General features: G+C 35.9%; 1 protein-coding gene and 1 pseudogene across 1 annotated transcript; one reads left to right on the forward strand and one right to left on the reverse strand.

Moving 5' to 3' along the window:
- Positions 1 to 4,434: 4,434 nt before the first annotated feature.
- On the reverse strand, positions 4,435 to 18,976 carry LOC142435590 (zinc finger X-chromosomal protein-like). The gene is made up of 7 exons (XM_075539819.1): positions 18,892 to 18,976; positions 16,623 to 17,192; positions 9,834 to 9,983; positions 9,475 to 9,615; positions 8,983 to 9,144; positions 8,481 to 8,621; positions 4,435 to 7,907 (listed from the first exon to the last, which is right to left on the reverse strand). The coding sequence occupies exons 1-7, from the start codon at positions 18,950 to 18,952 to the stop codon at positions 6,718 to 6,720; spliced, it is 2,415 nt and encodes an 804-aa protein (XP_075395934.1). The 5' UTR covers positions 18,953 to 18,976; the 3' UTR covers positions 4,435 to 6,717.
- Positions 18,977 to 25,500: 6,524 nt separating this feature from the next.
- LOC142435598 (succinate dehydrogenase [ubiquinone] cytochrome b small subunit, mitochondrial pseudogene) lies at positions 25,501 to 25,966 on the forward strand (annotated as a pseudogene).
- Positions 25,967 to 27,899: the final 1,933 nt, after the last annotated feature.

The following is a 27,899-nucleotide window of genomic DNA, read 5'->3' on the forward strand; positions in this document are numbered from 1 at the left end:
CTTCAGACCCTTGTGGGAACATTCGTCTCATGTTGGGGATCGTGTCAATTCTTCACGAAATTCAAAACATTGCCAAACCTACCTTTCCCTTATTTCCCATTCCTTCTCCACACGCTCCCATTCCAGCCAGCATTGTAGTACAGCCTAATTATTTTTAAAATATCTTTTTATGATGCCTCCCATGTGGCTGTGCCCTAAGGTTATGGTTTACCTATACATTTTGTTGCCATTTTTTATGGTTGTCATAGTTCATCTCACTCACTGCCATTATCAATGCCTATTGACCTCAACCCAATAGGACAGACTTGAGCAGATCTAAATAGGTGGTTTTAACAAATAAGTTTGTTTCATTTTAGCCATCTAAAAGTCTAAATTTAGGGTGCCAAGTCTAGGGCAACATTTTCTTTGGGCTCTGGGAAAAAGTATTTCCCATCAATCTTCCTTCCCTGGATCTTAAGTGTTCCTAAGGATGTTCTCTGCTCCAAGCTCTTTTCTTACATCTCTCATTTCTTATGAAAGATGACACCAAGCACTCTTCAGGTAAGCTCTTATGGCCTTAGATCAGGGCTGTGACTGACATCTCACCCAAATGCCTTATAATTGGCTGATCTCATATGATCATCACTGGAGATGTTTGGATCATTATACAACTATCAAATTACATAATTATAATAAGAAGCATACCCCCATCAGGCTAATACTTATTTGTGAAAGATAAAATCCAATCCATGGCAATGTCCCCAGTGGATTTTATTAATACCAACTCAAGAAACCTGCTTGTTTGCTCTATAAAAAAAAATTTTTTTTTTTGCTCTTAAAAATTTTAAACATCTATCTGGAACAGAAACAACGGGACCAACAGTTCCAGGGGGACTTGGGATAAGGGGAAGTGAGGGGGTGGTATGGAAGTGGTGTTAACAAACACAGGAACAAGGGAACGACATGGGACCCAAGATGGTAGTGAGAGGGGAGTGGCAGGCCTGGTAGGGAATGATCAAGGGTAAGGTTACATAAAGAAGAGGTATAGCTGTAACCCAGGTGGGGACGGAGCATGGTAATAGGGCAGGAGGAAAGTCAAGGGAGATGGAGGAAAGAGCTAGGAGTCAAAGGGCATTTATAAAGGTCTAGACAAAGACATGTACATGCAAATATATATATGAGGATGGGGAAATAGATCTATGTGTCTATATTTATAGGTTCAGTATTAAGGTGGTGGAAGGACCTTGGGCCTCTACTCAAGCACTCCCTCAATGCATGAATACTTTCTTCTATTAAATTGGCACTCTACAATGCTCACCCTCCTGACACAACTGCTGAAGCCAAAGCAGGTGAACAAGTAAATATGCTGAAGAAAGCTGATGGTATCCGGCTATCAAAAGAGATAGTGACTGGGGTCTTAAAGGCTTGAAGATAAACAAGCGGCCATCTAGCTCAGAAGCAACAAAGCCCACATGGAAGAACACACCAGTCTGTGTGATCATGTGGTCCTGAAGGGATCAGTTATCAGGCATCAAAGAACAAAAAACCATATCATTTGCTGCACACCTCCATGATACGATCGCTGAAGACAAACAGGTGCATAAGCAAATGTGGTGAAGAAAGCTGATGGTGCCCGGCTATCAAAAAGGTAGTATCTGGGGTCTTAAAATGCTTGAAGGTGAACAAGCAGCCATCTAGCTCAGAAGCAACAAAGCCCACATGGAATAAGGCAACCAGCCTGTGCGATCAAGAGGTGCCAAAGGGACCAGGTGTAAGCCATCATGCAATATATATATATATATATATATATATATATACACACACACACACACACACACACACACACACATATATATACATATACCATATTGAAGGGGGAAGTGCAGAGTGGAGACCCAAGGCCCAAGTGTCGGCCACTGGAGATCCCCTCGTAGAGGGGTTTAGGAGAGGAGATGGGTCAGTCAGGTTGCGAGGTAGTACCGATGAAGAACACAGCTTTCCCCAAGATCCTGGATGCTTCCTCCCCTCAGCTACCATGATCCAAATTTTACCTTGCAGGGCTGGATAGGGCAGAGGTTGTACACTGGTACATATGGGAGCTGGAGGCACAGGAAATCCAGGGTGGCTGATACCTTCAGGACTAAAGGTGTGAGGGGTGATACTGGGAGAGTGGGTTGGAAAGGGGGAACTGATTACAAGGATCCAAGTGTGACCTCCTCCCTGAGAGACGGACACCAGGGAAGGTGGGGGTAGGGAGACTCTGGATAGGGCAAAATATGACAAAATAACAATCTACAAATTATCAAGGGCTCATGAGGGAGGGGGGAGTAGGGTGGGAGGGGAAAAAAAAGAGGACCTGATGCAAAGGGCTTAAGTGGAGAGCAAATGCTTTGAAAATGATTAGGGCAAAGAATGTATGGATGTGCCTTATACAATTGATGTATGTATATGTATGGATTGTGATTTGTATGAGCCCTTATAAAATGTAAAAAAAAGTGTCAATACATAAATAAATAAAATTTAAACATCCATTTTTATGACTTCCTTGCTGAAAAATAGCCAAGAAAGCAGTTTTCTATTCTGAGCATCTTCTTAGTATTATCTTTCTGGTTATTAGGCCTGTCTGAGAAAGCAGTATCTTTCAACATTACATCTGGGCACTACATTGTGGATGTAGTCAATATATCAGTGACACTTCGGTTCCTTTACAAAGTGAAATTGTTAATAATGAATTCTATCCCAGATAAAATTGTGAAAACCCATTTAATACAAATAACAGTCTAGAATCTTCCTCTTAATCTTTCTGCCTTGGTATGGAGTTGCAGGCTTACACATTTTTTAATCTGCAAAGACGGCAAATAGGTGCTAATACGGTCAACCAAAAAAAAGTACATAAATTCCCTCACCATGGTTGTACTAACCTTATGTATCCTTTTAGCAAAACAAGATGTTGTACTGTTGCTAACACTTCTTGCTGCATTTGAATTGTACTTCTAGGGAGATAGAACAAGATATTAAATAAATATTCCATATTCTTTCTCAAACCAAGTTCCCTTTTCCCCTTGGTATCTTCATCTGGTACTCACAGGCAAACGTCTTAAATTAGACCTAGTCTATTGACTAAATTAATTATACTTGTAATGGTCACTGAGATAGTTTATTGTGCCAACCTAGCCGATAAAACACACATGGGGTTAGTTGAAGGGTGGAGAGATAAATGACTTGGTGAGCCTCGCCTTTCTAGTTCTCTGGTCGGACCAAGGTGCAGCTGCCTTAGCCAGTTCCCTGCTTCAGCTGGGAAGGATCACTTCCTGCAAGACATGCCTGAGGAGCAGCCCTGGGTGCTGGAGCAGCTTCATGAAGACCCCTGCCAGTGCTGAGATACTTACATGCTCACTGATTTGGCTTTCCTCCTACAGTTGGCGTCATTGCATGTGTTTTGTGAAATAGAGCAGGGCTTTGTGGATTGGTGTCAGACATATGGGCTAATGCTGGACTTGTGGGCTTGGCAGCACTGGGTTGGGATGTTTTCTTGATGTGCATTTACCGTTTACATAATCAGTTACTGTGGATTTGTTTCTCTAATGTACCCAAACTAGCACAGTCACTGAGGTTTATAAAATATTATGTGATAGAGGAACTGATGCAAGGGGCTTAAGTGGAGAGCAAATGCCTTGAGAATGATTGGGGCAGGGAATGTATGGATGTGCTTTATACAATTGATGTATGTATATGTATGGATTGTGGTAAGAGTTGTATGAGTCCCTAATAAAATGTAAAAGAAGAAAAGAGAAAAAAAATGATTAGGGCAAAGACTGTACAGATGTGCTTTATACAACTGATGTATGTATATGTATGAAATGCGGAAAGAATTGTATCAGCCCCAATAAATTGTTAAAATAAATAAATTAATTAATTAAAAAAAATAAAACCAAAAAAAATATTATGTGATAATAAACTCCAAAGATTTGATATATTGTGCATTTCCACTGAAAACCTTCTAAGTGTTGTCACACAAAAAACAACACTTCAGCACAAAATATATTATCACGGGAATATGAAAAGGTATTAAAAGTCTTTGGAGATAAACAAAAAATATTATTTTCTAAGATATGCCCATCAATGACTTCCTGATATATCACTTCAAATTCACAGAACTGTCAAGTGTCACCAAATTAAGAAATCTGCATTCCACAGATCAATATGAATTAAAAAATGGAAAATACAACAAGCCACTATTTCAAGTTTATTAGACTTAATAAAACTGCACATTTTAAAGAAAAAGCATTAACTTATTATTGATATCAAATAGACTAATCATTCATTAACAGGAAAATATTCTGATCTTTATTTTTTATGTTGCATGTTATTCTCAAGTACACATTTATAATAGTGATACATTTCTGTATATGATTTCTTATAGTATTTTATACTTAATTATTTTACATGTGTACAGAAAAAGGGCATACAATACTTAATAGGATATTTCAATAGAATAACTTATATTACGCTCTTGTAAAGATCTGTGCCTCTTTAAATCATGTAACTGAAACATCCACTTTTTAGCTTTGCTAATTGTCTTAAGTTCAAAACCTGTAACAAATGTTAGTACATAACAGTAACTATAACTTTATTTTTTTACATTTGTCATTTTCAATTGACCAAACTATTAAAAAGTTTTAATACTATGCGTCAAACTAATGACTCCAGATTATGAAAGAGAAACGAATATAAATTGTTGTGTTCTTTATCTTTCAGCTTAGATGTCTAAATAAATAGCTCTTTTGTTTTATTAATTTTTAAAATGGTTTCCAATTCATAAATTTCAACTTTTGTTAAAGTATTTCTTTTGTATTACTTTAAGAAAAATAAAAATCCTGGAAATTGGAGAGACATAAAAAAACTGAATGACAATGGATAACATTTAAAAGTTGAGGAACAGGAAAGGGAGGCGAACAAGGTCTAAGGGCTCCAAAACGCATCTGTTATATGGTTGATAAAAATTTCATCCTTAAAAAAATGTTTTTTAACCCTCTTCAGCCTAATGTACTTCATTTAAAAACAAACTAATCTGGTGCTTCATGTGTTGCAATCAAACATGCATTTCTAATTCATAAATTTAAAAAATCTCATAACTATTAATATAAGAGTGGAGGAAAAAATAAAGGGTAAATTGCAGCAAAAGTGGATGGAATACCACCATCAAATGGAGGCAAAGTAGCTAGCATGTAAGAAAGAAAATTTCCTATTCTTTCACAATGAACTAGACACCTGTGATGTTAACCGTCGATTTAAGCACGCTTTTTAGAGTGCTTTCTGTTCTCCAAAATTCTTAACAAAACCCAAATTTAATTAGTTATTCAAATTTATATAATACCACATCCATGTTTATAACCAACTGCTTAAAATAAACTTTCAGCAAAACAAAATTGTAACTTAGTGATGTAAGACTTCAGATTGTAATTATAAACTTACCATGTATCTATCCTATCATCTAATAAAAGCTACCTTTAAAAGTCTTATAAAGTTTGCTTAGGGTAGATGTCTCTGAATTTGTCAAGTGTAGCTATTTAACATCCACACTGTGTTGCAGAACTATGAGTTCTCAGTGTCCTTGATAAAACAGTTCATGAATTTTTCCAGAAAGAACTGAGGTACTCTTAAACTCTTCAAAAAAATATTAAAGTACAGAGCTGAAATTGTATGAGTGTTTTATCTAGAATACTCAACTTCCATTCTTCAATTACGAACATATTTCAATGAAAGCCGTTTTTTTCTTTAAGCTTTCTAAAGGAAAATACACAATTTTCCTTCTTTTCTTCACCTGAGTAGTCTCTTTGAATACCAAGTCTACAAAATGCACTGTAATGAATCTCTGAACTTTCAGGTTACTGTAAATTTGATATTTTTGTAAATTTAAAATGCAGAGATGTGTGTGCATATTTAAAATAAGCAACACACATAAAACAATATCCTTAAACAAGCTGCAAAAGATCTTGTTAGCCCAATTTGCTTTAAAAACATTTCAAAATATAGTCTACAATAAGTGTAAACTTTTAGAACACAACTATTCAAAGACAAATAGTAGAGACAGAAAAATAAACCAAGAATAGGCAAAATTTTTCAATAAAATTGTCCAAAAGTTTGCACTGCTGTAAACATAGCATTACAAGGAATGGTGAAGGAACATTTTACCTGCTAAACAGAGTGAAAAATTAAATACAAATTCAATTATTTTTCTGTTTAGCCACACTCAAACGGAAAGTGTGTGATCTAAAAATAAGGCAAGGAAATGAGTTTTGTCTTAAATTAGAACAGACAGTACTCTCTCCCCTTTATATTAATAGCAATTGTCTGTATTGTTTGTAAAAGTTGTGTATATGGGAGATGTTAAGAATTCACAATTATTTTCAGAATTAGCAGTCACAAATTATAGTATTGTCATCAGTTTTAGAAGAATACTTATGAAGGTGAACAAAGTATTTAAATACATGGAAAAACTTCTAAGTTCGAAAATGTTCAGAATATTGGATTTTTGTCATAAGCAATTGTTGTCACTTTTCCTCACTTATCAAACAGAATCCAGAGTATCTTACTGAATGATATTTAAAGGACAGGTAATTAGAGGCAATATACATAATGGTACACAGTATAAATCAATGTACAGTATTGTATGTGAATGGGCATAAAATGAATTTTCTGCTTCAAGTATCTCTACAAAAGTCTTTAGAAATAATGTTACGGCAGGTCAACTTCTTTATGATGTCGCGTTATGTGCTGGTTCTTTTCTGAAGGTCTCCGGAACCCCTTTTTGCAGTACTCACAGCGGTGAGGGTATTCTTTTGTATGAATGGAAATAACATGTCGTTTGAAGCCTGAGGCATCAGTAGTGTTGTACTCACAGAACTCACACTGGTATACCTTCCTGCCACTGTGGGACTTCATATGCTTTTTAAGCTCATTCTGTTGTCTAAATCCCTTTCTACACCTCTTGCACCTAAATGGGAGATCCTTCGTGTGGACTGAGAGAATATGGCGACTGAGAATAAATGGGTCTGCAATCTTAAAGTCACAATGTCTACACTGGTGCATTTTTTTACCCTTGTGGGCAGCCATATGTTTCTTGAGTTCAGAGGGCCGGTGAAAGCCCTTATCACACATGTCACACTTGTGTGGGTAGTCCTTAGTGTGAACTGAAATTATGTGTCTCTTTAAATCACTTGAGTTCGAACTTTTGTGGTCGCAGTGCAAACACTGGTGTGTTTTGCTTTCTTGGTGGATAAGAGCATGTTGCTGCACCTCTTTGGTATCTGAGAAAGTCAGGAGACAAATGTCACACTTTAATGGCATCTCTTTACTATGCTTAGTTTTTACATGTGTTTTCAAGTTGGAAGAGTCTGCAGACCTGTATTCGCAGTACTGGCACTGGTACGGCTTCTCCCCAGTATGGATTCGCATGTGCTTTTTGAGCTCCGATGGGTGGCGAAAACCTTTACCGCACTCCACGCAAATATGAGGAAAGTTCTTGTTATGGACTGCCAAAAGGTGACGATTCAATAACCCTTGCTCAGCAGTTTCATATTCGCAGAATTTACACTTGTACATTTTACCAGGTCCTTTTTCCTTATGCATCATTTTGTGAGTACATAAGGCCCCAGTATGAGAGAAATGCTTCCCACTATCGTCGCATTCAATGGCCTTCTCAGCTTTGCTAGTGAGGGTCAACTTGTGGTTCTCAAGGTGGTTATGTAAACTTAACTTCTTGTTGGTAGTATAATCACAGTCAGTACAATGGTATTTCTTCTTGGTCAGGTGTTCTGGATGGTTTTTCATATGCCTTCTCAAGAACCCTCTCGACTTAAACTTCTTCCCACAAATCATGCAAGGATAGACAGTCAAGGGGTGTCCATCAGGGCCAATAATTATTGCTAGAAAATAGAAAAGAAAGGGAGGTACATGAGGGACCAAAGTTCTGTTTTTGTTTTTCTTAAACTTACATCTGCAGAAATGCATTAATAAAACCAGCATCAAAATAAATAATGAAATAAAAATTTTAAAAACCAACATCTATGATTTCTGCTTTCATTATTTGAACAAAATTTATGCTTTGAGTTTAACCATATCCACATTCAATGTAGCATATAAGTATATGTATATGCCAGAAATTAGTCTGTCTTATATAAAAGGAGCTTGCCCTGCTCCTCTGTAAACTGCTTTATTATAAAATAATCCTATTTTAAAATTTATCTTATTTTAGAAATTCCTTTTGAGTTCTACTAAAACTTACCTGAATTTTAAGTGTTTTCTATTTAGTTCATCTACTCCTTACTTCTTTTTATCAAAGAAAATCCTCTATAAATATCATAGAATTAAAAGTTATATATTAAGATTAATATGAAAAAAATCTGTGATATCTTGCAATTACCATACCATTACAACACCTTTGTAGATGCATACTAGAGTTCAATCTGGGAGCTGGCAAATAACTCATGTGCCCTCACCTGTTTGATATTGCCTGGAATCAGATCTTCTCCTTTTCTTTGGTTTTTGTTTAACCAGTCTACCAAGTGCAGCAGACTCATCTATGTGCAAGAGGGCACTTGCAGTGCCATTCTGGTTTTCAATTCCATCAGAATTATTACCTATCAATATGTATTAGAAAACAAAATTATACCATATTAAAGAATTATGGATTAATCACAACAATGAAAAATAGGCCATGAGTGACCAAACTTCCTAAATTAGGTAGTACATTTACATACTCAGGGAGCATATATAAAGAGACCATAAGAAATATGTAGCTATCATAGGTAAAACATATGTATTTGTCCCCTGGGCTCCTGGAAGGTTTCCAAAATTGTTAAAGGGGCCAGACAAATACAAATGAAAATCTTCAGTTTGAAAACATGTGCCCTTTTTTCAGTACTTTCCTCAGTACTGTATCTAGGAAGGAAATTCTATTAAAATTAAAGAAAAAAAGGTAAAGAGGGGCTATGTGTTTACCATAGGCAGCTGCCCATGCTATTGGCATGAAGGTTTTCACTTCACTGTCATCCATTTGCTGTTCATGAACAGCAGCAGTTGCTGCTGCTGCTGCAGCAACAGTCCCATCCTCTTCTCCTACGATCACTTCCATGTAAACTTCATCAGCTATTTCAGCAACATCTGAGTACAAAGTTAATAATTCTTGTGACCACATTTGCAGATATCACAATGAAAATATTCTGATTTGAATTCCATTAACTGACCAATACAAAGTTCAAATGTCACATACCTCAGGCTCAGCTTTCACACAGTAAGTAATCAAAAAGCAACTATTCATTTCTTGGCTTTTACAGTATTTTTTAAAGCAACATTTAAGCATAGTCATTGATAATCTTCATTGGAATATAGGTACATAATTATCTCTGTATTCACTGTTACCATCAAATACTGCATACGTAGTAAAAAGATAGACACACAAAAATGTCTCCCACAGAAATGTCACCTACTTACTTAAATCTTCATCTTCTTGCTGAGAGTTATTTACAGTCATATAAACCATCTTCTCCCTTGGAACATGAATGCTGTTGTTTTGATCAACAAGTTCAGCATGATCATTTTCGGGCTCACTCTCCACAATATCTACTGTTCCAGCTATGAGAGAAGAAGAGAGCTCCAAGAATTTTTTGAAAAGTTCTTTTTCACCTGGTACTCTATTTTTTGCAATAATTTTTTATCCCTTGGAGTTATTTCCTAAAAAGTTACCTCAGTTAAGATTTCACATATTCTCAAATTAAGTAACAACAAAATAACAAAGCAACTAGATGGACAATATTTGGAACAAAATGTGTAACACCCTGGTTTACCCTTACCTAAGTCATCTTCCCCAGGGTCAGCTTTAAAAATATAGACTTTGATGACTTCAGGACAAGTACCATCCACTTTACAAGCATCAACTTCTGCCTCTGCATGCATGGTAATTCCAGAAGTACCATCATGTCCTAATTTGCCAGCATCATCTACTACAAAGGCAGAAACACATAAAAACTGATAATAGTGTATTTTGAAATACAATCTGTTAAATATTTCATGTAACATTGGATGACTTTATCTAGACAATTGCTAATTCAATATAAATGTATTAATAAACTTAGTAAGATCATACATAAATATATTATGTAAAAACATAGGTTAGAAAACTGACAAAAATAATGAAAAGCTGTACTAAAGTCATTCTTATATTTTTATATATATATAAAAAATATATATACACATATTCAGATACTAGCAAGTGAAGACATTACAGAATGTCCTAGCAGTAAATACAGTAAAATCAGTAAATACTACCATGTAAATATCATAATAGTAACTCATGATATCTATTATTCACGAATACTCTTAGTTAGGTGTAATCGATTTCCATTAGTGTGCACATTTTTAAATAATCAAATTGTCAAGTGCACTGCCACAAAAACAGTTCTTTTCTGTTTAAATTTAAAACTACATATATATATATATTTCTATACACAGATGCAAACATACTCAAGTAGTTTCTAGTGATTATTTCTTAAAATAATATTTTGCCTCGTAATTATCTCCTCTCTTTCTGGGACTTTATTATGCATGTTAGCATACTACAGGAAGTCGTTATGGCATTTTAGGAGCTGTAAAACACCGCCCCACAAAAGTTCAAATACACCAGCTGGTCCCCAGGAGAGAGAGGTGACTACCTATTCCCATGAATATGTATGTCCTTAGAAACCTTAAAAAGAATCCCCATAGTAAGTAGTATGTTACACAGTGTCGTATAGATCGTTGAGTTTTATTCATTTCTCTGCATTCTTTATTTGTTTCTCAGACTGAAAAGCTTATCTGAGGCTTTGATTCTTTTGCCTGCTCAGCTTCTAGAGTAGATTTTATTGTACTTTTCAAATCTGACTTCTGTCCAAAGGTTAACAGTTTATTTATACTTCCTTGGGGAGACCAGTACATTTTAAAGTTCTATATAAACAAGCTTGGATCAGTTAATATAGCTTCGATCAGGAATAATTTAGTCCTTCTAGGGACATCTTTGTTTCGTAAACTTTACAGAAGTCTTTTGCAGATTTTCCCAGTACAATACACCCTTTAATTTTTTTTAAGTTTTATCGTTTATTAATTCCCTGGTGAAAAATCCACTAGTGCAGATCACTACAGAATCTTTATTCTTTCTTTTTGCTAGAACCAACACTGGCCTTTGCAGTACTCCTGATTTTCTGTATCCTTTTCTTGTATTCCCTGCATTGTTTTCTTGGTTTTTTGTTCTCATACAGGACATGTCTTACAAGTGTTTATGCTTATTTTTCTTTGCATAATTCAAAGAATTGTAAATCATGTTGAAGGCAGTAGTCTTGCCACCACCAAAATGCGTTACAAATACAAATACGATGTATGATGTGGTCTTACACAGTTTGGGTAATTTTTCATGAATTTGTCTTAGGCACAGTCGCTTTCCCAAAGTAAAGGACATCAATGATCATTTGTTTTTGCTGTAGTCATCGGTTGGTCATGAACCAGTTACTGTGGCATTCGTGATATAATAGAATGCTCAAGCAGCCAGAGGATCCTTTGATTTCTTGAAGGCTGTCACCAATGATTGTGGAATCAAAGAAAAGGAAGTCCTTGACAACTTCAATATTTTCCTTATCGTAGTACCTACTGATCCAGATGTGAGGATTTTTGTTTTAAGTTTTACTTCATAATGTAGGTTAAAAGTTTGGTTTTTATCAAATAGTGCTTCAACTTGTCCTGGGTTTTCAGCAAGCAAGACTTTATCATGTGCACTTGTAAAACTGGTATGTAGCTTTATTCTAATCCTGATGCTAAGTTTTTTGTCATCATCCAGCTTTCCTCAGCAGACATATGGTAGAAGGATACAACCATGACTCACAGTTTTTATTTTAACCATTCAATATCCCCTTGTTCTTTAGTCTATGTACAAGTTCTCCACATAAACATTTAGATACTATGTAATTTCCATTGTTTGCAATATTACCCACTGTTATGATACAGGTGAATGTCTTTACCTCATCAATGAAACACAAGTAAACATCTCTTTATTTTTGTTTCACTAAGATCTGATATCAGCAGAGGTATTGCTCATTTCATATCCTCATAAGAACACAACTTCAATTTCTGGCACCTTTTTAAAAATTATTTTATTGGGGGCTCATACAACACTTATCACAGTCCATACATACATCAATTGTGTAAAACACATTTGTACATCCATTGCCCTCATCATTCTCAAAACATTTGCTCTCCACTTAAGCCCTTGGCATCAGCTCCACATTTTCCCCTCCTTCCTGCTCCTTCTTCCCTCATGAACCTTTGATAATTTATAAATTATTATTTTGTCCTAACTTACACTTTCCAACATCTCCCTTCACCCACTTTCTGTTGTCCATCCCACAGGAGGAGGTTATACATAGATCCTTTCCAACCCACCCTCCCAGTATCACCACGCCCATGACTGGTCCTGAAGGGATCATCTGACCTGGATTCCCTGCATTTCCAGTTCCTATCTGTATTAGTGTACATCCTCTGGTCTAGCCAGAATTGTAAGGTAGAACTGGGATCATGATAGTGGGAAGAGAGGAAGTATTTAGGAACGAGAGGAAAGTTGTATGTTTCATCATTGCTACACTTCTGGCAACTCTTTCGATGTTCTGCTGCAACCATTTCTGAGTGATCTCACCAAAATTATACGCGTGATATTGTTCAGTAATTCTACATTCTGTTGGTTCACTTTTCTTTGGAATGGACACAAAACTATCTCATTTTACCTTGTGCTGTCCCTTCAAAGTTTGTGTTTAGTTTTTTTACATCTTTTTTTCTGTTCACATTAGGTACTATCTGTTCAAGAGCAAGTTTCATGGGTCTCTTCTAACATCCACTTTGGTCTTTTCTCCTTTACATTTTGATGACCTTTATTGCTTTCTTTCAGCATCATTCTTGATTTCATTATACAATTCATCTGGCTTTCAGACACCAGTGTTCTGTATCTGAAGTCAGTTCCTGAGATGCTAATTCATATGATATAGATTCAAGGTTGTATTTTGCCTCTCCATTCTTTGTTTGATCTTTCTGCACTACTTTTAATTTGCATTGAGCTATTGAGAAACTGATCCAGTCAGAGTCTGGTTTTTAAGATGATAATAAGTTTGCCTCATTCTACAAATGTTGTAAATGTAATGTGATTCATGTTACACCACTTGGCAAGGTCCACATGCACAGAAGTTGTGTATATGGTTGAAAATAGGCATTTGTTTTGAAGAATTTGTTGCTCTTGAAAAATTCTATTACATGATTTCAGTTTTGTATCTATCAATAAGGTCACACCTTACAGCTTTTCATCCCTCCTCTTTGTTTCCAACTTTCATATCGCAGTTTAATAATTTAATCAGTTTTATTTTGATCAGTTTCAGATAGAAGTTAGAATTCTTCCCTTTCTTCACATTTGATTTAGTGGCTGATATACAAATTTCACTAAAAGTTTAAATTCATTAGTTTTCTGTATGAACAGATAGACTTAATCCTATCACAGAGAGGTCTTGAAAGGTCTTGATGTGATGGATGACATTAGTCTTCAATTAATTGTTCTTGGTCGAATAAACTGTATGTTCAATTCAAAATGGACAATGATGGTTTCTATGAATTCCTTCTCATTTTTGACATAGTTTCCTAATTCATACACTCCATATTCTGATTACTAAAAAGTAGGTTAGCTGTTTCTTAAAGGTCTTAAAAGCTTTGCTACATTACACCACTAAACCAGTTTCTACTTTGATGAGGTCACTCCATCACCTTCCAATTTGAGGTGTTCAGGTTCTAGCATCATATGAAATACAATCTGTAGTTATGTCAAGTTTACGGTGGTTAATCACTCATTAGTGGTCTGCCTATTCCTCTGTCCTAATCTATATGCGTTGCTGAAATTTTCCAAGAGGGATTCTGCTGGAATTTGAAATACCAGGGGCATAGCTCCTAACATCATAGCAACACTGTACACAGCAACACAATTATGACTGGTTATTTTAAATAGTTTATCTGGTATAATCCTTAATGAATAAAGGAATTAAATATATATTCTTAATGATTACCAAGTTCAGCTAGAAGTGGAAATTTATCATTATCTGCAAGAAAGATTCTATTAGATGAGAATGTCTATTCTTGATTCAGCAGAGTACTTATAGGATCTCTTTTTGTGCTATACTCATTGTATAGGGGTAGGTAGGATAGGAATGATGAAACAAAGATTTGTATTTAGTTTAATGGAAAAATACAGAGTATTGTATCCGATACAATATATATTTCCAAAGATAATGAGTAATCATGAGTTAGTAACTAAGATACTGATTTCAAAGTGGGTAACATATTAGGCTGCTTTCTACAGAGTCAGTAGTTCAAAACCGGAAAAAGATGAGGCTGCCTAATCCTGTTAAGAGTTGACAGCCTCAAAAACACAGAAGAATAGGTCTATTATTTTCTATAGGGTTTACTATAGTCAAAATTTGCTTACTGGCAATGAATTTGTTTTGGGAAGTATTAAGTTACTGAAATCAATAACAGATATGGCTTATTTTATAAACCTAGAATTACATCAATGAACTGAAAACTTATCTGAAAAGTGAAGTTAGAACTAGAGATCCATCAGGTATTTTAGTAACAACCAGTATGATGCCTAAAATTAAGTATAACTATGTCCAATAATATCTTAGATCATAAATAGTAAAAATGGTAATAAAGTCAGTATCTCATAACAGGCACATTATAAAACTAACTACAAGTCAATCTGAGCACACCTTATTTATAGTCATATATGGCTACTCTTTTAGAAACATTTTTCCATTTTGACCTCACTTCAAGTTTCAAATAATTCTAGTAAGTTAGGTAACAGTGTACGAGCTGTGGTGAAACAGTGGGTTGTACACTGGACTGCTAATAGCAAGGTCAGTAGTTTAGAAACCATTAACCTGTCCACTGATCACAGATTAGGGTTTCTACTCCTGTGAAGATTAACAATGTTCAAAACACACAGGGGAATTTCTACTCTGTCCAATAGGACTGCTGTGGGAAAGGACAGGGTTTTCTTGTAAAGAATTACAGTTTCTGAAATTAAAAGAGGGCAATTCTATCCAGTCCTATAAAGGTGCTATAAATCACCATCAACTCAATGGCAATGAGTGAATCAAGGACTGCTTTGTACTAGGAATCAGCTCAATGGCAGTGGGTTGGTTTGCTTATGGGGAGTAGGCTGGTTGAGAGCTTGGTCATGTCTCATGATTTCACAAAGTTCAATCTTATTCCTTTCAAGAACTATCTTTTTTCCCAAGTATCAAAAGGTTAGTCAACAGATACAAGTGTACAAAATCAGGGCATGAATATGATTTGATAAATTAAATAGACTTAATTCCAATACTATAAGAGGAGGCAATTAAAGTTCTCAACACTTGTTTCACACCTACAAAAACCACTTGTGGGGCATTTAAGTATCTTAAAACTGATCAGTTTTGTGCAAGTAAAACCCTGTTTCTTTTTAAAAGATTTGTGTACTTGACAGGCTCAAGGATATTAAAATCTAGCACATAAAGCCCATTACTTGAGGTAGAAATACAGGCACATACTAGTAAGGCAACAACCATCAATTACAATCAAGAATTTTTCTTTAACAACCTACTGAATAATCAAATGTTTCAACAACTCAAGTTTTACTGAGCAAATTGCAGTATTCAGTGTTGCTACTCCATTTTCTAACTTAAAACTGCCTATGATAACTGGCAGCAGAGGCTTTTGCTATGGGCTGCTTGTGCTTGAAACTTAAGATGTAATTACTGTATGCTATCAATATACTATCAAAACATTAAAGATACTTCTAACATTTTATAGTAGGCTATGATTAAGTCATTACACTACGAGAATGAAGAGGGCAAATGTACAAATGTGCTTGACACACAATGGAAGTATGTATGAATTGTGGTAAGAGTTGTACAAGCCCCCAATAAAATAATTAAAAATAAAAAAATGACATTACACTACAAAAAAAAAACCCTACACAGAATGAAATCCTACTGACATACTTCTGTATAAAGTATTGTAAAACCATTACAGAGGAATGAATTTTCCAGTGGCTACATCATAGCAACAGTAAGTTCTGCACAATTTAAGACCTGTACTGGCTCTTGAGTCAGCTTCTTATTCCAATACTTCTGCAGCAGTTTCTAGTCAATTTAGGGGCTTATTCACCTGAAACAAAGCCTTGCCTTTTCTTGGAAACTCTTGGGTTATACTTTGTTTCCAAACTAAAAAATTATTCTTCAATAATTTCCATATTGTAAAAGTGAACAGAAAAGCGAAGTAACATGCCTTTTGGAAAGTGCAGCACTATATTTCTAAGCTAAGGAAATTCCATCTTTCTACCTCATTCTTATTTTTTTTAATTGTACTTCTTAACATTTCACTTTCCTTAACTTTGACTTATTTTATGGGCTGAAACAACATTGTAAGTGTTATAATATTTATCATAATTTTTCAGAAGTATAAGTTTAAAAACGTCAATTCTGTGTCAGAAAACATAATAATCAAAAGAACCTATGACAATCTTTTTTAAGCTCAATACTTACAGGAGATCATAAGGTAGTCCTCACAATTGCCTTTGTCATCATTGAACTGGTCCACAGGGATTCCATTAGCATCTATGACTGCTTCAGAACCACAGTCAGCTACCAATACTTCTTCTGTAACTATATCAGTTGTCAAAGTATCAGTAACAATATCTGTCTCTACTATATTATCATGAACCACATTTTCAACATGTCCAACATCAGGCACATGTATAGATTCATTTGTCAAGACATCTTCTGGCATAGACACTGGGTCTGAAGTAATACCAGAAGCTAAGACATTATTTGGCTCTGTGCAATGTTTTATAGAAATGTCTTCAGTTACATCTGAGTCTAATACTTGCTCAGGAACAATGACATTTCCAGAAATATCTGCTTCTTCTAAAATATCTGAGCACTGAATATTTTCTATAACAACATCCTCCATCACATCTTGAATTACAACAGAGTCTGGGTCATCAGGAGCAAAGTTATGGACAGTTATGTCTGAATGCACAACATCTGAAACAAAAACAGTCTCTTGCACTTCCACAACAATTTGATCACCAACCACGTGTGTAACACCAGTGCCTAAACAAAAACAAAAAGAAAAAGATTGAAGAGAACATTTCAGATAGGCATCTAAGATTAACTCAAAGAATAAATTAATATATATAGGCAAATAGATTATCTTAGTTTTTTTCAAATTAAACTAGATTAAAAGGATACACAGGAAATCTATTCTTGATTCTTATAAGAAATAAATATTATTTTACTTGTTATTGGAATACATATTATACAACTCAACAGTTCATTCATATTGAGTTGTACAATCACCACATTACATCTTAAAAGAGAAAAATCTCAATCAAAAAAAGAAAGCAGAAAATTAAAAAAAAACAGGAATAAATTTAGAATGAGTCAAAAGGAAAATAAAATGCTAAGGTGCTACATTTTACCCTAACTGCAAGGCTATTCAAATCCCTGGTCTGTGCTCAGGGGGTACTTAAAAACTATACCAAAAACACCTCATTGCCATCAAGTTGATGCCAACTCACAACCTAAGGATAGGTAGAACTGCTCATGTCAGTTTCTGAGACTGTAACTCTTTCGGAGAGTAAAAAAGAACAGCTGGAGATTTCTAACTACTGCAGTTAGGGGCCCAACTGTATCCAGTATACCAAAAGGGCTCTTTAGAGGGCTTATACCAGAATCCACTAATAAAAATGTTGACACAAATGTTACATTCATAATCAAGGTCACCAATCAGCATGTCTAATAACTGTTGAATGGGAGCTGGTCTTGCTGTATTTTCACCAAAAATAAAATTGAAGGCATGAATAGGGGGAAAAAACAAGCAAAGGTACACATCAGATGAAAAAGGATTCTTGATAGGTCACATCAAAAATATGTCTAGAAGGGTGGAGGGAGCAGGGACCGGAAAGGAGAAATCGATTACAAAGATCTACATATAACCTCCTCCCTGGGGGATGGACAACAGAGAGTGGATGAAGGGAGATGTTGGACAGTGTAAGATATGACAAAATAATCATAATTTATAAATTATCAAGGGTTCATTCAGGAAGCGGAGTGGGGAGGACAGGGAAAAAAGTGAGGAGCACTCAAGCAGAAAGCAAATGTTTTGAAAGTGATGATGGCAACAAATGTACAAATGTGCTTGACACAAATGGATGTATGGATTGTGGTAAAAGTTGCAATAAAATGTTTTAATGTGTCTAGGAGTTATGTGGAAAGCTTAATATGTAAATTAGGAACACATATTGTTGGCTTAATACAAGAAAGAACTTAATTTTGCCAATTCTAAGTAGGTTCTTCCTCATAAGCTAAAAAAGATATTTTGGTTGTAATCTTATAAAATTCTAACCACAAGACTTACTTAAGCCATAAGTGCAAAAGACTTCTGAAAAAAATAAAAACCCAACAAAACAGGTTAGCAGTGTTTTTAAACAACTAAGTTTGTATTAGTATGTATCAAAAAATAGCAAAGAGATACAGATGTAAAGTTTCTTATTTAAATGTTTAATGAGAAAACAAGGACCTGATAGTATAACATTGGGAAATAATAATAGCATTTTCTACTGATGCTGCTAATCATAAGAATTTAAATTGACTATGAATTAGAGAACACAATAAAATACCTCAGTTTAAATCAGCATCAAACCTAACAATTTAACGTCTTGATAAGCTACTCCAAAATTTAACAGTTGGGAAGTGGAACAACTCAAGAAATTGTTATACCTAAAAAAAGAAAAAAGAAAAAGTGTTATACCTAATCCACCAAAAAATGAGTTTGACTCTTGTGTCTGCAATTCAAGCTCATCTTCATCCATGTTCTTTAATTCTCATTAATCACAGCTCCTAAACCTGGAAATAAAGTGTATCAAACATTGCTTTTTTATATCATACATTAATCATATACTGAATGTATGATACCTTTTAAGTAATTTTTTAAATATTGAACTAATTTCTAAAATTCATATCACAGTAAAATAAGTATAATTAATTCCCAATCATAATTACACATGGTCAGTTATATAGCGAGAAAAAATAGCTCAGGCGATCTAAGGAGGAACTGGTCAGCAGTGATCCAGAAGGGACGCCTCTCCCCAAGAGGAAGAAACTGAAACCTCTCCCCAGAAAAGAGCCTGCATGTGACCCTCAGGAGGCAGCAAATGGCGGGAGCATCCCAAAGAAAAAGAAGTTACCCGCGAAGGGGGAGCCCGCCAGCAGTGGACCCGAGGAGGCGGCTGCTAGCAGCAAGAGCAACAGCACTAAGAAAAAGAAAAAAATTAAAAACCCAGCCCAGGAAGATTAAAATGGACATTCCCTCTCAATAAACGACTCGACAACAACAACAACAACAAAAAGCTCAAGCAAGTAAGTTCACCCATATTATTTATTAAAAGTATTTATTAAAATTAAAACATTATTTAGAGAAGTGCCCAGTAGGCATTTTCACTCCCAGAATAACACACTCTTTATTTGATCTATCAACAGTGAGTTCTTCCAATATAACATAAGTTGATTCTGTATGGTTTATTTTTCTAATTTAGTCTCTGCTGTATCTGTTTTAACTGATTCCTGATTAGAAAAATAATTACAGTTGTATTCGCATGCTCACACCTGAATTGATATGTTATATATTAAAGTCTGGTTTAAATTTATCAGGTATATGTGACATAAACATTCAATTCCTGGCTTACCATCAGAAGAACTTAAAAAATCCATACTTGAGTACTAGATGTATTCCAAAGATTACTCAGCAAAGACGCATACAATATTATCAAATACAAGTCAAATTTAAATAAGAATACAGTACTGGGCTAATAATGTATCAATAGCAGTTATCTAAGTTCACAGTATATCAATATTTTATCTATCTTGATAATGAATATCATTTATTTACATTTTGCATCTTTCCAGGAAAAGATACTTTGTTGATCTCCCTACTGGGAAAATTTCTTTATTAACTTTCCTTTTCTCAAAGTATATGGTGTATGGTTTAAGTATATGCTTTTTAATAGGCTAGATAAATAATTTTCTCATTTTCATCTGCAAACATATAACTGAATATTTTTCCTATGTTCAGTTTTGCTTAAACCAAGGATCATCATTACACTGTTTTATCTGATTTCTCACATTTTCATCTTCCTCTTTTTATGCTGACAGAAAATTACTGAACCCAATTTTTCCTAAACTCACAAATTTAATCTGTAGCCAGGGATTTTCTGTTACTCAGACCATCTAATGAAATTTTTCTATATAAAACATTATTTAACATGTATACATTTATGTTCATGATGACTTTATTTGTAATACTAAATAACTGGAAAGAACTCAGTGCAACAGCAATAAAAATAAACTGCACATTTATGATTAATCTCAAAAGCATAAGCTGAATGAAAACCAGAATCAATTAGATCTGTGTATAACATTATCAAAAAACTAAAACTGTATTACTGGGAGGAATGTTTACCAGTAAGATGCTCTTAAAAAGGAAGTCAAGAGAACAGTTTTGTAAAACTGATGTGCACATATACAAAAAACAAAAAAACTGGCATACAAACATCTGTATCAATAAAACAAAAATAAAACAATACCAAAAATAATATTATGATAAGAATTGTGGTAATATAAAAATTAATGTTCTTATAGCCAGTAGCTTTCCTATGTATGCAAACTTTATAGAAAATCCTGCTGACAAGATTAAGTGAAAACAATTATAATTTTTAAAGATCTAGGATTAAATAATGAAAATAAACTTTGTTCTTAAATATATTATGTTAGTAATGTCTATTACCCCTACTGAGTAAATAATCATAGAAGCCAGATTGTATGAAGAATATGGCTACAGGATTAGAGAAGGGTTCACAAACAACCTGGGATATAAAAATGAAGCAACCTTGCTTGCTAAAAGTGAGAACTACAAGCACTTGCTGATTTGGATAAAGAATTGTAGCCTTCTGTATGGATTACAAATCACTATAAAGAAACCCATCCTTACAACTGGACTTACAGAGAAAAAACTAAAGTTGTCAAGGATTTCTTCCTGCTTGGATCAAGAACTAATGCTCGTGCATGTAGCAATCAAGAGATTAAAAGATTGGGTACATCTGCTGCGTAAGAACTCCACAGCATACTGATGGCTTTCAATACTTTGAGGACTGGGGTACCTGACCCAAGCCACGGTATTTACGAATGTATGTTAAAGTTGGATATTGAGTAAGAAGACTGCATTTTAGTTATGGTGCCGGCCAAAATATTGAAAGGACTGCCGGAAGAACAAATGAAACTACTTAAGAAAAATAAGAGCCAGAATGCTCCTTAGGAGCAAGGATGATCACATCTTTGGGCATGCTGTCAGGAGAGACCAGTCTCTTGAGAAGGATATACTTGGGAAAGTTCCAGGACAGAGAAAAAGTAGGCCCTCAATGAAACGGACTGACACAATGGCTATAAAAATGAGCTCAACGTAACAACTGTGAGGATGGTGCAGGTTCAGGTAGCGTTTCTTTCTGTTGTGTATAAAGTCACCAACTCAATGGATAGGAACCAACTCAATGGCATCAAACAACAACAACATACACATTTCACAAATGAATTTCCCACAGACATGCTGTTGATCTAAAAAATCACATATAAAATAATACATAATATTAATATAAATTCAAAAGCAGGCCCCAAAAAGCTTGATTTAAGTTTTTTAAAGTAGCTTTAGCACAGCATAAATAATGGACTAAAAGATAAGTGACAAATCTGTATTATTCTTAATCAGCATCTCCATTTCACAGAAATTAAGGTTGTAAATAAGTACAAAACAATTATTTTTATATCTTGCTGCCAACTCACAACCAACTTTTTGTTAGCAAACTACTTCTCACAATTTATCCTTGCAATTAATGTCCTCAGAAGGGTTTCTCATGCCTAACAGACAAAAAATTAATATGTTCTAGTCTTCAAAAATTCTGAGAGGTACAACTACTGGTATAAATTAATCAAATATAGATCACTATTATTTACTCAATTGAAATCAATGCAATAGGAATGTGCATTTTTTATTAGAAATTCTAAAGCAAATCAGTAAATTTATTTATTTGACTATATTTACATTTTTGTGGGTATTTCTGGACATTTAAAATTGCAATAGATTCTTTTTAAAAAAAACATTTTATTGGGGGCTTGTACAACTCTTATCACAATCCAAACATACATTCATTGTGTCAAGCACATTTGTACTATTATTGCCATCATCATTCTCAAAACATGTGCTTTCTACTTGATTCCTTGCTATCAGTTCATTTTTTTCCCCTTCACCAGAGGCTCTGTCCATTAATTTCTGCTTAACCGTGGGCCCACATCAGAACCTCCCCATCCAAAGTACAGCCATGGTGTTGGGAGGCTACTGAGCCCCTCTCCCTTTATCCAAAGGTTGGAGACATTCAAGGACCCCTGAGTCTCTCTGCTCCCTTTCCAGGAAAGCTGGGAAGCCAGGCTTTTCTCTCCCCACATTCCAGAGGCCCAGCTAGATACACAGGATGCTGAGTGTCTAGCTCAGTCTCTTCCAAGAACCCTGCAGCATGGGAAACAAAAATTCCAAGCCAGACTCTTCCACATCTTTAGGGTTTCTCCTAAATAACCTCTCAACTCTTGGCTTAATGCCAGATGTCTGGTCCAAACACCTTGTATTTTAGCTGATCATGGCAAATGGCCTATGGTCTACTATGTGCAAACTTTCTTCCTTCTTTGCTCCTGTCGCTCTCTGTGTACTAGTTATCACCCCATTCAAGTTCTCTTAACCAAACAACTCTCTTAATCAGGCCCCTGACAGTACTCTCCTCTCCTTTTTCTCCAAACCCCCTGACTCTCTTCTTTCTCCAACCCCCACAGTAAGGCTTCCTCCATATTCTGGGTGCCTCTCACCATCACCTCCCTCCACTACACCCTCAACTCCTAATCACCCCTCTGCTGGACTGCCCTCCATGCCTTAAGTTCCATCCTTTGTGTTCCCCTGTCAGCCATCATATCCATTTGAACCAATCCTTGTGGGGATCATGATAGTGCATGGGGAGGAAGCATTTAGGAACTAGAGGAAAGTTGTATGTTTTATCATCCCTACATTGCACCCTGACTGGTTCATCTCCTTCTCCCCCCACCCTTCAATGATCTCAATGAAAAACAGGAGAAACAAAAGGCAATGGCAGAAGATGTCCTGAAAAAAACAACATGCATAGAAGAAGCAGACATTGAGCTGCCACAGAATGAAATTTTCAGAATGCTACAGGATATGAGGGAAACAATACAGAAAAAGGATGAAGTGATAAGAGGAGATAAAGGCCATAAACCAAAGGGAAATAAGGAGCTTACGGAGGAGATAAGATAAACCAGTAGCCAGTAGCAAAAACACAAACCTTGAGAATCAACTGGAGAAAGCAGGAAACCACATCAATGACATGGAGGACAGCCAAGCAGACTTTAACAAACGCAAACAAAAATCTACTAAGATTATCAGAGAAACTGAAGAACACTTAAGAGCTATGACTGATGCTATGAAATGGAACATTAGAATTACTGGCTTACTGGAGGAAGACGCAACAAAGAAGTCATCTGCAAAAATAGAGAGAAAATTCTTGGAGGAAAACTTCCCAGCTTAATGAATGAAAACCAGGCAACCATTCAGGAGGCTGAAAGAACACCAGCTAGATTAGATCCCAAGAAGTCAACGAGACACATAATAGTTAAATTATCCAACTTTGAGGAAAAGGAGAAAATCATGAGAGCAGATAGGGAAAAACAAGCAATCACATAAAAGCTTCCCAAATAAGAATATGCTCAGACCTATCAACAGAAACTATGAAGAAGTGGAAAGAGTGGAATAACATATTCCAAAAATTAAAGGAAAACAATGCAAACCCAAGAATACTCTAACCAGCCAAATCATCGATCAAGATAGATGGAGAAGAGTCTTCCCAGACAAGGAAAAACTCAAAGAATACGTTAGAAGAAATCCAGCCCTACAAAAAGATCCACTGACCCAGTATGGGAAGAAGAATAACACTCACCAACCATAAATAAGAGACCGCCACATAGAACAACCTCACTCGGGCAAAAATGAGAAAACAGACCTAAAGATAGCATTGGCTTAAAGATGGAAAGAATTCAGAGGTTATCAAGCCCCTGGACCAGATGGCTTCACTGGATAATTCTACCAAGCATTTAGAGAAGAACTAATACCAATTCGACCCAAACTCTGCCAGAACATAGAAAAAGACGGCAAACTCCCGAACTCCTTCTATGAAGCTAGTATAACTCTGATACCAAAACCAGGCAAGGATCCCACAAGAATAGAGAACTACAGACCAATATCCCTAATGAACATTGATGCAAAATTCCTTAACAAAATACTAGCCAAGAGAACACAAATGTATATAAAACAAATAATTCACCATGACCAAATAGGATTCATACCAGGGATGCAAGGATGGTTCAACAAAAGAGAGACCATTAGTATTATTCATCACATTGACATGAAAAACTATAAGAACCACATGATAATATTGATAGATGCAGAAAAAGCATTCGACAATATCAAAAACCAATTCCAGATTAACACACTTGAGAAAATAATAATGGAAGGGAAATTCCGCAAGACAATACAAGCTAATATGAAAAACCAACAACCAACACAGTAGTCAATGGAGAAAAGACTAACACAATCCCACTGAAAAAGGGGACCAGACAAGAATGCCCCTTGTCCCCACTCTTATTTAATATCATGCTGGAGGTTTTGGCTAACAGCATAAGGCAAAGAAAAGATAGCAAAGGTATTAGTCTGGGGAAGGAAGAGGTAAAACTATCGTTATTGGCAGATGATATGACTTTGTATATGGAAAATCCCAAAAATTCTGCAAGGGGAGTACTGGAAGCAATAGAGGAGGCTGGAAGAGTGGCAAGGTACAAAGTCAACAAACAGAAGTCCATTAGACTGTTATACACATCGGATAAGACCACAGAAGAGATCAAAAAGGTGGTACCCTTCACAAGAGCCAAACACAAATTCAAATATCTAGGGATACACCTGACTAAAAGAACAAAAGATCTAAATGAGGAAAACTAGAGAATACTATTAACAAGAAACCAAGAGCGACCTCAGTAAATGGAAGAATATTCCACGCTCGTGGATTGGAATACTCAATATAGTCAAGATGTCAGTTCTGACAAAGGCACTACTATGTAAGTTAAATACAATCCCAATACAATTACCATCATCTTTCTTCAAAGAAATGGAAAAACTGTTGACCAACTTCATATGGATGTGGAAGAGTCCAGAATTAGCAGAGAACTCCTCAAGAAGGACACAGCTTGAACCTTAGGAAATGCGATGGTGGTGGTCTTGAGGCTGAGTGCCTTCAGCGGTGCCCAGGAGTCCGAAATCTGTTCCATCGAACCCCAGTGGTCAGACTTGCACTTGCCTCAGCATTTCTCCAGGACCACTCTACTCTGGGAGTGCAACACATCTACCTGTCCCCAGTCACCACGCTGGCTCCAAGGCTTCATTTATCCATTCGACTGGTGAAAGGGTGGTCAAATGTTTTGCTCCTTGGCCTGCTCCAAGCTGCTTATTTGAATCCCTGCTCTGCAATGGACTACTCCTTGACAGCAACCCTCACACTTCATGGTCACTTGGGCATTGGACAAGCTGTTACTATGTACACGGGGATACTTCCCAGAAAGTTGTCAAGGCAGGCCTGTTGGCACTCTCAGCTGTAACCTTTGCTGGTCTTTGTTACTTCAACTACCACGACGTCGGCATCTGCAAAGCTGTGGCCATGCAATGGACACTCTGACTCTTTTTACTTCACACCCTAAAAATTGATTGTACACTTCTTTGCCTCTGCTGTGTTATGCCATTCACCTGTCTATAAGGAGGAAATAACAGATATGTCCAAAGATTAAACCTGCAGAGAACCATATGACTAGGAAAAAGTGTGAGAAGAATTGTATTCATGAAGAAGACTGAGTTCCATTTTCTAGTGAGATGATACAGGAACTAACTCTTAACTACTCCCCAACCCCACAGTATAACAAAAGGAATATGAGCCCTTGCCTTTTAATTGGGTAGTGTCTAAGTGAGGATTCAGTTGGTTACTATCAGCACGTTATGATTAAAGGTCTTCAGTGTTCGTTCAGGCAATGACGGAAAATGGGCAAGACTGATAACTCTTAAAGATTTAACAGAAAATTAAACTATGCTTAATTGTTGAAAACTGCTCTCTCTTTTGTTGAAACCTCTTACTGATGCCCTAGGGTAAATTGAAAGTTAGCGAATTTTGGTAATCTCATATTATTAATTTCTCAATCCTAAGAGTAAAAACTTGAGGAAATTTTGAATATAGAGAAGTTCCATTGAGAGAAGAGGTTGCCTTGTAGATTTATTAATTTCTTATTGAGTCCAAAATGAATGTTAACCTTAAATATTCTTGGCTAATCTCTCAACAAATATAAAATTGTGAGGCAACAAACTTCTGTTTTCTTACTTTTGTCTTATGGGAACATGTACTCTATGAGAACCAAAAACTTAAATGCTCACTAATTAAAGTATATTCTACTCTTGTAAAAAAAAAAGAAGAAGAAAGACACAGTGGGAGGGCTTGCTTTACTTGACTTTAGCATATCCTACACAACCTCAGTTGTCAAAAGAGCATGGTATGTGGTACAATGACAGCTACTCAGACCAATGGAAAAGAACAGAAAACCCAGAAATAAAATTATCACCATACAAACAACTGATCTTTGATAAGGGCCCCAAAAATATTCAATGGGTAGCAGATGACCTCTTTAACAAGCAGTGCTGGAAAAAATGGATATCTACCTGCAGAAAAATTAAGCCAGACCCTTATCTAACTCCAAGCACAAGAATAAATCCAAGGTAGATCACAGACCCTAAAGTTAAACCCCAAACTATTAGGGCCACCAATGAGGAAATTTGGACCAACTTCAGAATTTTGGCACTGGGAATACATAGGCTATCAGAAATAGGGAAGGACACAAACAGAAGGAAGCACAGTATAACAAATAAGATATACTGAAGAGAAAATTCACCAAGAGCTTAATAAGAGAGTCCATGAACTGGGAAAACATCTTTAGCAATGACACATCAAAGGCTTATTACGAAAATCTACTCTGCTAGCTTCCAAAAACAAAAGAACTAACTGCCCAATGAGAAGTTGGGCAAAGGACCTGAATAGAAGTTTCAGAAGCAGAAATCCAAATGGCCAACAAACATATGAGAAATGTTCCTGATCTTTAGCCATAAGAGAAATGCAAATTAAAACAACAATGAGGTACCACCAAACAGCCTGAAAGGTAGCCCAATGCAAAAAAATCAGAAGGCAACAAGTGTTAGAGGGGCTGTGGGGAGACAGGAACTCGCATCCATTGCTGGTGGACCTATAAGTATATACAGTCACTATGGAAATCGATCTGGCGATATCTAAAACAGATGGAAATCGAGTTACCATTCAATCCTGTAATCCCCCTACTGGGCATATACCCTGAAGAGGCAAGAAGCAAACCAAAACCAGACATCTGTACTCTAATGTTCATTGTGGCACAGCAGTTCACAACAGGAAGGATTTGGACACAACCCAAATTTCCATCAACTGAAGATTGGATTAAAAAGCTGTGGTATATACATACAATGGAGTTCTACACATCACTAAAAAGCAGTGATGAATGTATGAAGCACATCGCTGCATAGGAAGAATTGGAGGAAATCAT

Source organism: Tenrec ecaudatus, chromosome Y (genome assembly GCF_050624435.1).
Source record: "Tenrec ecaudatus isolate mTenEca1 chromosome Y, mTenEca1.hap1, whole genome shotgun sequence".
NCBI lineage: Eukaryota > Metazoa > Chordata > Mammalia > Afrosoricida > Tenrecidae > Tenrec > Tenrec ecaudatus.

Bases quoted from the DNA above. Each gene is read 5' to 3' on its own strand.
- LOC142435590 (XM_075539819.1), bottom strand. From the start codon at position 18,952: ATGGATGAAGATGAGCTTGAATTGCAGACACAAGAGTCAAACTCATTT. The intron at 9,616-9,833 runs GTAAGGGTAAAC...CTTCTCTCATAG, and splicing joins CCCTGGGGAAGATGACTTAG to CTGGAACAGTAGATATTGTG. The intron at 7,908-8,480 runs GTGAGGGCACAT...TCTATTTTCTAG, and splicing joins TTCCAGGCAATATCAAACAG to CAATAATTATTGGCCCTGAT.